This window comes from Medicago truncatula, chromosome 8, assembly GCF_003473485.1.
Source record: "Medicago truncatula cultivar Jemalong A17 chromosome 8, MtrunA17r5.0-ANR, whole genome shotgun sequence".
Classification (NCBI taxonomy): Eukaryota; Viridiplantae; Streptophyta; class Magnoliopsida; order Fabales; family Fabaceae; genus Medicago; species Medicago truncatula.
Genome location: NC_053049.1, coordinates 12,302,345 through 12,314,749, shown reverse-complemented (window position 1 = coordinate 12,314,749; position 12,405 = coordinate 12,302,345). Strand labels below are relative to the sequence as shown.

Here is a 12,405-nt window from a genome sequence, read left to right as displayed (position 1 = left end):
ATTTGTTTAATAAAGATCATTCATCATTAATCCCGTGAGCTTAATCCAGTTGATAATTTATTTTTTCAGATGTTTGACGCAAAGCTAATTATCCTTTCAGGGTAAAGCGGCGCATAAAAAAGGGCTGGCCCGTCAAACATCCGGTTCCTTCGCGAACGAAGTTCAGAATCAAGAGTTGGCTTCCTTTCTAAAAAAAAGGCCTAATATTCTGCCTTTCTTGGCTTGCTGCCTTAGCTAGCTCCCTTTCGTACCGGTACCGCACTCTTTCAATCAAATACCGTTGGCAGATCCCGAATGCAGGAGATAGTGTTTACACCGATTTTTGGTAACGTAAACTTCATTTGCCGTCGATGATAACAAATGTATTTTTAAAGGGGATCGTTCAAGCTTCGCGGTTTAAGACATCACTTCATGCATTCTTTAAGAACATTAATGTCAGAATTGCTTCCAACATCTTGTAATAACAAGTTGTCTCATGACAACATGATAGAAAATTGCTCAAGTGAGCATGTTAAAAATAAAAAGAAATAGAGTAAAGATGAAAAGAAATGCAAAAGAAAAAGGAAAGTAAAACAAGAATAATGATATTAAATTATAGGAATGTAAAGGGTGGTCGGAATCTGTCAATCTCTCCACTCCTGAACCCGTTTGCTCCCATGGCGTGGGTGTTACAGAGTTTTCAAAAATCAAGAAACCAACCCATTGTTATTATTACAAACTGATATATATAGACCTTGTAGAGAAAACTAACACTAAATCCTACAGTCTATATTGAAAGTAGAAATAACTTCCTAAGACACTAGGAAATAATCTTCAATGCACTTCAGTCTTGTTTGTCACCGCATATTCGACTTTGCCTTATTATTGTTACAAGTACCATGTCCACGTTGAGGTATACTAAATCTTTAGACATTGGATCTTGCATAATCATGTTACATCACGTATTGTGCTAATAATTTCTTCATTTCTCCAAGGCTCTTCCCACAAAAATGAATCACTTGATAAACTAATGGTTCTCCAAGGCTTCATTAGCCACATGCATGAAATATATTAAATTACTTTGTTGAAAATGCAGCATGTCGAAGTCTGTATGTTCTTGGTCGAAATCTCTTTGCACTTTGCAGCATGTCGAAATAACACATCTGCCTTGTCGAAAATAGAATTATGAGTTCGACCAAATATTTTATTTTTTGTGTTAACAGATAGCTACACAGTTCGTGGGGTGTATCAAATGCTCATGCGGCAAGAGATGCACGACCATGACGACATTTCAGAAGCGGTGTGGCATAAAAGTGTTCCTTTAAAGATTTCTATCTGTGTGTGGCGTCTATTCCACAACAGGTGGCCTACGAAGGATAACTTAGGGCGTCGTGAAGTCATTCCCCAGACTCTTTATTGTGTGTTTCAGGGTGTGGCCAAAATGAAACAGCATAACATCTATTAATACATTATTCTACTTTTGGTTCTCTTTGGCAACACTTGAAGAGCTGGTTTGGTGTGTATTATGTGGATCTCCAACATGTTATGGATCATTTTCATCCATTCATATACTCTTCAGGAGGATACACTCCTTGTCGTTCATTCTTAAATATGATTTGACTTTGTTGTATTTAGATTCTTTGGAATGAACGAAACAAACAGTTGTTCTCTAATAATGTAAAATTGGTTGTGCAGCTTATGGAAAAGGTAAAAATCACTTCACTTACGTGGTTGAAAGCGAAAAATGTTTGCTTTCCTTTTGGTTACCATATGTGGTGGCAGCAACTCCTTGTTTGTTTGAGGATTGGTTGACCGTTGTTTACCACTATTTTGATTCAGAAGGATTGATTGTTGTAATTTTGTTCTGCTTCTCTTTGCATTCCTTGTTATAGGGAGCAGAATTTTTTGTTAATATATCTCATTTTGTCTTGTTTAAGAAAAAAAAACTTGAGTTGTTCCGAACAACTCATCCTTTTGTATATATTTTATCTCTTACCTCAATATTTAGTGTTGAGTTGTAAAACTGATAAAAGAAAAAAACTATTAACAAAAATGATTTGTAAACTTTTTATGAAAAATTATGTATTCAAGGCCTTGGAAATTGAACTATTTCACTTTTTAAAGAATAATTTCTTGATTTAGAATGCAGAGTGCTCAAAGGACACTCGTTAACAAGACCCTTGATATAATGTTAAAAGAACATGAAATAAATGCAAACAAAAAAAAGAAGAACATGAAATAAATATACAAATTGAGACAAATTTAATTCCCACGTGTATTGTCAGTATGGAAATGTATGCTTTCTGTTTTTAATGTACATGATGATTACAATGTAGCCTTTCAAATGTGTCTTTGGTAATTTAACCAAACAGCAGGAATCCCTGTTGCAACTCTGCTGCAGGAGCCATTACCGGCCACCGGAACGCCAGTTACTGGAACTCCATTCATCGTCGATGACATCGAACTCGAGCAAGAATTTTGTTGGGACATTTTTACCTTCACTGAAATATTTACAACCCCATTTCTCATAACTCTATTATCCCACAACCTATAACTTAAAAATTGCAGTTGATTTTCATGTACATACCCTCCAAGAAAATCGGAAACAGGTACTCTAGCTATTCCAACACTATTACTACTACTTCCTCTAGTTTTGTACTTCACCTCTATTGTAACGAACCTTGCATGTAATGGCAAGTCGATCACTACCTTCTCGTTCCATGTAGGATAACTTCCGCCTTCAGAATCAAGTTTCGTGGTGCTCACTTCATTATTGCTTCCGTCACATTGAACCGTGACAAATGTGTTTCCTTTTATGGCTTTTTTGTTTTCTTGGAGATTCTCCGCTGACAAAATTGTTATCTCTATTGTTTGCGACATTTTATATTAGTGTTTCAAGATATCTCGTGCAACTATAGATATTAATTCCGTTTCAACTCAATATGTGTAAAATGAGTATGATTTGAGAGTGTAGAGAAATTGGGGAGTTGAAGGTTGATTGAAGAGAAGGGAGAGGATTGTGTTATGTATATATATGGAGTTTTGAGAAACAAGTAAAGAGAGTGGTTGGTTCTTTTTTAACGTGTGAGTGCTTTTTGTATTGAAGGAATTGAGCTGTTGGAAAATTCGGCGGGCGTGAAAACTGAAAAGAAAGTGTTTGACAATTCAAGTTGATTGGAAACGTTTAAAATATGTGACGGTGGAATGTACTTGGAAATTGCGGTTCTGTTTGGATGAATTAGACTTATTGTAAAAGCTTAAAATTGAGATTTATTCTTTATTTCATAGTTATCTTAAGAATTCACACTGTTTTGATTAACTCTCGGTTTATAGGAAAAGGTAATTCGGAGTTTGTCTCAAAGAAAAGTAAAGTCTTATTAAAAATTGTTTCATCTACAAATTAAATTTGGGTTCTTTTAAATATTTCGTAGGAGAAACCATTATCTGCTTAAGAATTAGAATATAATAAAAATGTATTTTTCAAAAATAAAATAAAAAACTTTTTCCCGAAGAAAATAAATAAAACTCAAACAACCAAGTAAAATCATCGCATCACTCCAACAATGAATTGATCTAGGCGGTAAGAGATTTTAACATCTTAAGTAAGTCGTCACAAGTTTAATCTCTAACTCTTGCGCATAGAAAGAAAATTGGTTGTAACAAGAGAACACATTTTGTATATCCAAGATTCCCCAACGGATATTAGTCATTGTTAAACGGCGTAGTGGAAACTTTGCATCTATCACATAGTAAACGCTAACGTTCATGACTAGACATCTGGAGTGTAAGACGAGTGGTCCAATAGTGGTGACCTGATAGCAAATAGACTCTGATATCATAAACTTTACAAAATCGAGTTGTAAGATGAAGACTATGTCATTTACCAACACATGTTCAAATTATATACCATCCAACGTGAAACTATTAACAAATCTAGCGTAGACTTATTGAATAAGAAATTCTCCTTTTGATTTACAATTTCAGTATTATATTTTTAATTATAAAGACTATACTTTGATCAGCTTTGGAAGATTTTAGGAAGAAGTTGCCTTGCGTTGTTATGTAAGTTCAAGGGGAGAAAAGTTCGATCTTTTGTTTTATTTTGTTGGCTCCTAATTCATTTTACAATGACAATTAGTGCTTCCTAATTTCCAATTGATGAATAATGACTGTTCTCAACTTAAGTCATCTCCTCTTTTTCCTTGGAAACACAGTGGTTGACCCCTTAAGAGACAATCATGGATTCGTCAAGAGAAAAATACCAAGAAAGGTTGTAGTTTTGGAAACTATAGCAGCAGTGGTTACACTCAATCATTTTTATAATTTTAAATTAATATCAATGTGTATGTATCAATATCAATGATGTGTCCCACTATCTATATGTCCCTATCAGAGTATATGAATAAAGCCATAAATGAGTTTGGAAGCTCTATGAGGAAAAGAAATTAAGAATTAAGATATGGTTGGGAAAAAAATAATGGTGCATGCTTAAAGGATGTTTCCTCCCCTTGTTGCATTAGTAGTACATTAAATAAATTGGGGCTAGTGGGTAAGGAGACAAACCATGGACTAAAAAATGCAACATATATAATGAAATAAAATACTATATGTTCAGAAGACCAATCACACGTTGATACGTGGCCAAAACTTGCATTGTTGCCTCTCATCCATATAATAATTAAATAAGTAGCAACTCGTGTTGGCTCAAATAACAACAATAGGTGTTGCAAATGGCTAAGAATTTTGACATAAAAAATGTGGAAATAAGTTTTATTTTATATGTGAGACCTTAAACATGCATGTCCACGTTCAAACTTGTGCTAATTTTGATAGATAAAACTCACTTTAATCAATGTGGAATGATTATTAAAAGAAGGGATGGAATTGTGGTTAGAAGTATGATATCTTCCTTGCTGTTTACAAACCATTTTATAAAAAGATGTAACATAAACTAATAACGATAATGGAGACTAGATTAATAGTCAATCAAAAGATGATTAAAACAATATATACCATCAAGAAAATAAATACCAGAAAGTAAAATAACTTATTGAGAGTCATATTGTTTAATAAAAATCATTCATCATTAAATTCCACCTTCGTAACACTGATAATGTTACGTCGCTCAATAAATTTTTTCAAATACATATTTTATAAATTTTTGAGTTGGATTGAAAGTTTATATCATATAAACATCTCTGTAAAATTTATATAAATACAAAATTATTTAATATGTATTGGAGATGCATAAAGATTTAATAAAACCACGTAGACGTGATCTTTATGCATCTCATCAACGACATATAAAATATTTAATATTTATGTGAAATTTTATAGAAATAATCTATATGATGTAAACTTTCTACCCAGCTGTGAGTTTTGTAAATTATGTACACTGTAAAAATATATTGAACGGTAAAACATTACTCAATTGTTACATCGGTATAATATGATCCCCCATGTGTAATATACGAATAGAATAAAGATACACATACACCCTTTTCCTATACATGCATTGTACCACCCTTTTCACAACCAACCAAAACATGACACATGTTGATTGATGAGTGATGAGGGCTGAATTGAGAGAGAGAAAATGCCACGGGTTGCATTTCTATGTGGAGGTACAAGGGATGAATATCCATTTCTGAATTCAATGAACATCAGAAGTGCACAGTTAATTATTTTACTGTTTAACTGTATGTTAAAATTTACTATTTGATTATTTTCATTAACATTGAAATCTCTCAATAATTTCACACAATTAGAGAATTTGCACACCAGCTCATTGTGTTAAGTAAATTTTTGGTTAGTTTGTTGTTAAATGAGTACAGATTTACATAGCTTCTACTACTATTTAGTCTCTCAAGTGCAGTTACTTCACAACTTCACCTTTGTGTATACATGAATGTCAGATGGTATCATTTTGACATTATGAAAAGAAAAGAAACAAAACAGTTAGAGCTTGTAAACTTCTAAGGGCCGACCCAAGCATAAAACGACTCAAGCCTATGCTTTAAACCTTCAAACAAAATCCTTTTTTTCAAAAGGACTTTAGAGGACTCTAGCAAAAACATGTTTTTACTGTTAGTAAATAATTTGAAAAATGTAATTTCAAGTTTGCCGACTAGCTCAGATGGTCCACCGTGAGGTTATTGACATTTCTCTCGAGTTCTTTTATATCAATGATAGTAAGGAGCGCAAAGCTGTTTAAATTTCCGTCTAACAAATATACAAGGCTTCACTAAAATTTCTTAAAGAAGCATAACAACTTAAACATACAGAACCCCCGATACCTCGCAAAAAACGTTGAATGATCACTTTACCTCAGTCAATGTAGAGCTATCATATTTTTTATCTAAATGATCTTTTAGAATTTCCCTTAGGTACTCCACCTGTTCAGATCCTCCTTGAAGTTCCTCCCACTGCAGGAAAGTAAAAGTACACAAACATTCACAATTTTTTCCGTCGACAAAAGACTATTCCTATAGTCTATAGAGTACTTGAAATAATTTGGTTGTGCAAAAACTATGACCCTTTTATCCTCTGCTTTAAAAATAAGTAGCATACATAAACAGATAAACAGATGGCACAAATTACATCTTTCAAAACAATAGTAGGAATAATACAGTTGAAAAATAGAGGCTAGAGATTAAGATAGAATGTGTCCTTGAAGTGAAGCTTGGAAGACAATCTCTCCAATCATATATACCAAAAGGCGCATAAAGTTATAAACTGGCAAGTTCTGTATGTTTTGTATATATTAACTATATGTAATCAAATCAATAGATGTGGAAGTGGTAATATAGGAACAACTTTCTGTTTTTTCAAATTTTGATGAAAAAAATGACGGTTATTAAAATGAGATATGTAAAACTCTAATTAAAGAAAGTTGAGAGCTGACCTCTTGATAGGATAATGATACGAGTTTCCAACCGGCAGCAGTAATGTATCGTCGTTTAAGTATGGTATGTCCTAGAGGAACACCTGTATAAAATGAAAAGACAATTAATAACAACCTGAGTGATTCTACGTAGTAAAGATTCAAATTGATACAAGAGAACAGAAGGATACTAGGGCCCTGTTTGGATAAACAACTTAATTAAGAGCTTATGTATAAGTTATTTCTAAGACAAAAGATAAAATAAAGTCAAACTATTTTCATATGGGGTATAAGCTACTTTCATAAGCCATCCTGAAGAGCTCATAAAAATAAGCTGAAAAAAACTGATGGACATGTCATAAGTTGTTTCTGATGAGTTGTCTCAAATAGTATCACAAGTGCTTATAATTAAAGATAAGCTCAAATAATTCAATCCAAACAGGCTCTAAATTCAATATATGTAAACAAAATATACGCACCGGTATTTCTAGAGAAATGTGTAGGACCATCAATCTCTAAAGCAAGCTTCTTATCAACTGTCACAGCATCCAAAGTGTACCCATCTACAACATATTCTTTGACCCATTCAAGTCCAGTGCTAACAAGAAGATGTCCAACCTCTTTCTGAAATGACGAAGTTATCTTCTGATTAAACCTTTTAGTCTTTCCAGCGCTAGAAACTTTATCCTCAAGCTCACCGCATAGAGACAGCTGAAGATGTGGAAATTCAAGTTTCAAGCACTGGTTTACAAGATGAACCTGAGAAGCAAACATGATATCTTCCCGATACAGCTCTGAAACCCTTTGCTCCTCGAAATAGCCGAGAGTTTTCCATACATAAGAGAAGAAACTTCTGTCCATTTGTCCAAAGACAGCATAGGACCAAGCTATAGTCCCAAGCTGATCCCTATTTAAAGTAAGTAAAGTTGAGTCCCCGTTTCGATCAACAGATTCCACACCGATCTGTTCACCTATGAAACCTTTCGATTGACGATGATCTTCGAAAAGTCTGTCTAAAGAATCAAATACAATGTCAGCAGGCTCATATAGAGATGCGAAAGCCCACAAAAGCTGTGCAAGTTCTTGCCCTTTGAAGGTGTGAATTATTTCTGAAGCCCTTTTCGACAGTTCTGCAAAAAGATCGGGAGCTGAATGCTGCATTGAAGCGAAAGCACCTGCAATGTTAGCAATGTTTTGAGAGTTTAATTCCCCAACTTTTGTCAGTGCAATCTCTGCAATTCTATCCATTTCTGAAAAGTAAAGCAGTTCGCCTCCAACTTTGGACAGTGCCCAAGCTATGTTTGAGATTCCTTGAGCAGAGCATTCAGGCAAGGCTGTCATTGCAACGCCGACAAGCATAGACATCTCTTTTTGTCGAGCAAAAGCAAGCCTTCGAGTTTTCATCATAGAAACTTTCTCCATATTCTTAGCAATGCGATGAAGAGCAGTAGCAATATTCAAAGGGGAGAGAGGTGAGGGGCTCAATCCTTTTGCAACCGCGACAATTGTTTCGTACGTAACATCCAACACATCATCCGCAGTCTGCGATTCAATAATCGCTTTGTTCAAGTTGATTTCTTTTCTATGGTCAGATATCCCAGAGAATTGAGACAGTCTATTGTAAAACGTTTCCATCCTTTTCTCCGTATTTTCTGCAAACATTCCATCCGCAATCAAACTCACTTGCCTTTTCAAATCATTTTCCTTCACCTGTGGCAGTCCAAACTCTTCCTCCGAACCATAATCAAGTAAATCTTCTATTTCATCGATTTTCTTCTCAGTTTTCTTCTTGCTTACCACCTTCTCCTCAACCTTCTTTTTCTTTTTCTTCTTCTTAACAGTTACCAAATCTTCCAATGCATAAGCCCTACCCTTCGCTTTAATCGATTTTAACGCCACCTCTCTCGCCCTCACACACCAATCCATTCCATCAGTATCCTCAAGCAACTTTGACTTTTGCTCTTTTTCCCTTTTCTTCGGAGCTCGGTAACCAAACGGATCCAATTCTCCGACAAACTCTGATTCCCAATCCATATCAGATTCCTCTCCATTATCCCCACTATCCAATGCAGCAACTCTATTTCCTCTAGCACTGGCGTTACTATCTCTATCTAAATGCGTGCAATCGATTCTCAATGTATTATAAGAATCAAGTTTTCGATTTAAACGCCAAGTTCTCGTGGTAACTGGGAAATTATAACCAACTATTGGAGTAAAACCAAAGGGTTTTAAACAACTTTGGTTAATCAAAGAATTCAATAACCCTTCCATATTTTTCAATTCTCTTCAAAGAAAACAAATTAACCAAAAAATAATTCCTTTTTAATCAATAACACATAAATGAGGGTTTCCTGCAGAGAAAAAATGCATTAAAATTCAACATTTTGATATGGAATATTAAATAAACAGTTCAAAATGATTCAATTCTCTTAAAAAAAATTCATAAATTCAAAAATATCGAGGCATGCCAATAATTTTCAACTGGGTTTGAATCAGTGAAAATATATGTACAATTACACAGTGATTAAATATGATAAATGTTAGAGATAACAAGTGTTAAAATTGCTTATTCAAAAAAACAAAAACAAAAACAAGTGTTAAAATTGATGAGCAAAATGAACCAATTTGAAGATAAATGGGAGAAGGGGAAAAAGGAGAATTTGAAACTCACTGAGAAGAGAAGCAGATTGTGTTTGAAGAACAAAGCAGTGTTTCCGGTTGAAGAATGAAGTGATAAACCAAATAGTGTTTATTTGAGATTTTTTTTTAAAATCCATTTTTGTTAAAAAAAAAATCTTTTAAGAATACGTTTGTTTAAGTTTTAAAAAGAATAAATTTTGTGCTGTAATTGCTCAAAAAAAAATTGTGCTGTAAAGATTTTAAAAAAAAATCAGAATATATTTTTATTTGTTTACTATCTATGAAATTCATTTTTTAAAAAGATTGATAAAATGATTTTTTAAAAAATCTTAACCAAGAACTTAAAATTTAAAATCGGAACCTACATAAAAAGCTAGGTGAGCTTTGGAGTACTTAAGTTAAGGTGTGAACTTTTTTCGATCGCGAAGAATCATCTAATCTAGATCATTAAAATCAAGAGCAACTATATAAATAAATTTAAAGATTATATCTTAACTTAAAAATTTAAGACATCAAGTATGTGTTTGTGTTTAGCGGTGAAAATTCCACGTTCAACATAAATCACGATAGAATCCATGTTTGCAGTGAAATTAAGAATATTAGCTTTTTTAAATCACGGTAAATTTGTTTTGGTTATTGTGTAGATGCATCTTTGATGAGGGTAACGTCTTTCTAAACAGGCAATAAATTTATAGTCATTTATTTATATATTATTTAACATCGACTTTTTTATCCAATGTGAAATTTCTAATTCATATCAGCTATATTGTTGGCCAAGATGTTTATAAAATCAAGTATTCAAATTGATAAATAGACGAGGAGTTCGATTCGGTTTGGAAGGTTAATATTAAAAAGTTAGTGAGTGTTGCTTCACTTAAAGTTTGTTCTCCTACTTCTAGGTTTGGATCTTATTAGATCACCACAGTTGTTTATAATGCTTCTAGTTTAAAGATTTGTCAGGATCTTGTTTATTTTAACCTTAATCAGACCGTCTTCTTCAAGTGAGAGTACTCGAAAAATCCACTTATGTAGCTTATCATATAAAATATATTATGTGGCATGTAATAATTTAAGTTCAACATTCATCACATACATCACTCACAAAGAAGTTGTACATTGATTATTTGGGATAATTCTAAGCCTTTGTTTGGTATTGCTTTTGAGGTCTCAAAAGCGTTTTTAGTTGCTTCAAACCTGAAAACTAGCAAATCTAAGTGTTCGGTTTAGATTCTCAAAAATCAAAATCCATTCTCATCTCTACAAATATTTGTACATTAAATTTTTTATTTTTGTTGTTACAATCAATTATTTTTCTTCAAAATCAATTCTAACACAATAAATTTTATTAAAATCAACTATGTACATTGCAAAACCAAGCACACACTTAAATTCTTTTTGGATAGACATGTGATAACATAAGGAAACACAATCTCAAGCTTAATGAAATGAATTAAGCTTTTTCTGATAAAAAAACATCGTTTGAATTTTATATGTAAAATATTAATGAGTGCCCTTAAGACATTTATAAAAAAATATAGAAATAATATGTTGAAAAATGTTGAATTCAACTTTTTAAAAGTTTAAAAGTTATAATTTAATACTTTTAATTTTCTTACCCTAATGACACTTGTTAGCGAAACCTATTTTATATGTGTGATGCTTTTACACTCATATTAATTATTTTAGAGTAAACCTACAATTTGGTTTCTGTCTTTGTAAGTGATTACTAAATAAGTCCCTTACTCTTTTAATATTTTAAAATAATCTTTGTCTTTGTTAAAAGTTTCTCAATTAAATTCTTTTTTTTTTTTTGAAAAAGTAAAAATGAAATATATAACAAAACAATCCCTAGAGCACAAGGTGTGCCTTAGAGACTACCACAGGAATCAAGAGTTACAACAATTACAAACCTTCCCAAAGGTTCAATCAAGAAGTATCACCAATCTTGTGCAACAGGGAAAGTTGGAGCTTATCAAAAAGATCAACACATGTTCCTTCTCATTCCTTATATGCTGACGACATTATGATATTTTGCAAAGGTAAAATCTCCTCTATTCATGCTCTTATGCAACTTTTCAACTCATATGCTCAAGCTTCTGGTCAAATGATTAACCCTTCAAAATCTATTGTGTTCTATGGATCAATTTCTATTCTAGAATTAATCAAATCGTTGATCTAATTGGGTTCAGCAAGGGCTCTCTTCCGTTCAATTATCTAGGGGTTCCAATTTTCAAGGGGAAACCTAAAAGATGCCACCTACAGTCTATTGCAGACAAAATCAAATCCAAACTAGCATCTTGGAAAGCCTCTCTATTAAGTATTGCTGGTAGAGTTATTATGGTTCAAAGCGTTATTCAAAGTATGTTGGTTCACTCAATATCCATTTACTCTTGGCCCAAGAAGCTTCTTAATGACATTGAACTCTGGACAAGGAATTTCATATGGAGTGGTGATGTCTCTAAAAGAAAATTAGTGACTGTTTCTTGGAAAAAATCTTGCAAGCCTCTCTCAGAAGGTGGCTTAGGCATCAGGTCTCTCTCCATTCTTAATGAATCAACTAATCTGAAGTTGTGTTGGGATCTATTGAACTCTAAGGAAGATTGGGCTCTTTTACTCAGAAGTAAGGTTATTAGAGGCAGAAGAGTGATATCTCACCACATTTTCTCATCTATTTGGAGCAGCATCAAGAATGAGTTTTCAAATGTCCAATCTAATTGCGGTTGGCAACTTGGTAATGGTAACGACATAAATTTCTGGCTTGACAATTGGTGTGGTGTCTCCATAGCCTCTCAGCTAAATATTCCTCCACATCTGCATGGAAACTTAACTGCTAAAGTCAAAGACTTCATTCTCAATGGTCAGTGGAATGTCCCTTTTTCTGTTCTCATCTATTTCCCTCAGGT

At 33.3% G+C, this 12,405-nt stretch overlaps 2 protein-coding genes across 2 annotated transcripts; both read right to left on the bottom strand.

Annotated features, from left to right (window-relative positions):
- Nucleotides 1-2,218: 2,218 nt before the first annotated feature.
- On the bottom strand, nucleotides 2,219-3,109 carry LOC25502300 (BON1-associated protein 2). Its single transcript, XM_013589454.3, has one exon. The coding sequence runs from the start codon at nucleotides 2,857-2,859 to the stop codon at nucleotides 2,320-2,322; it is 540 nt and encodes a 179-aa protein (XP_013444908.2). The 5' UTR covers nucleotides 2,860-3,109; the 3' UTR covers nucleotides 2,219-2,319.
- Nucleotides 3,110-6,057: 2,948 nt separating this feature from the next.
- On the bottom strand, nucleotides 6,058-9,644 carry LOC25502299 (RAP domain-containing protein, chloroplastic). Its single transcript, XM_013589453.3, has 4 exons — nucleotides 9,534-9,644; nucleotides 7,342-9,213; nucleotides 6,884-6,966; nucleotides 6,058-6,404 (listed from the first exon to the last, which is right to left on the bottom strand). Exons 2-4 carry the CDS (start codon nucleotides 9,131-9,133, stop codon nucleotides 6,297-6,299), a joined length of 1,983 nt encoding a protein of 660 aa, XP_013444907.1. The 5' UTR covers nucleotides 9,134-9,213; nucleotides 9,534-9,644; the 3' UTR covers nucleotides 6,058-6,296.
- Between the last annotated feature and the right edge of the window lie 2,761 nt (nucleotides 9,645-12,405).

What these genes read in the sequence shown, in the direction of transcription:
- LOC25502300 (XM_013589454.3), bottom strand. Translation starts at nt 2,859, where the DNA reads ATGTCGCAAACAATAGAGATAACAATTTTGTCAGCGGAGAATCTCCAA.
- LOC25502299 (XM_013589453.3), bottom strand. Translation starts at nt 9,133, where the DNA reads ATGGAAGGGTTATTGAATTCTTTGATTAACCAAAGTTGTTTAAAACCC. An exon ending in ACATTTCTCTAGAAATACCG is followed by an intron (nt 6,967 to 7,341) that starts GTGCGTATATTT and finishes CATTTTATACAG; the next exon opens with GTGTTCCTCTAGGACATACC. An exon ending in TATCATTATCCTATCAAGAG is followed by an intron (nt 6,405 to 6,883) that starts GTCAGCTCTCAA and finishes ACTTTCCTGCAG; the next exon opens with TGGGAGGAACTTCAAGGAGG.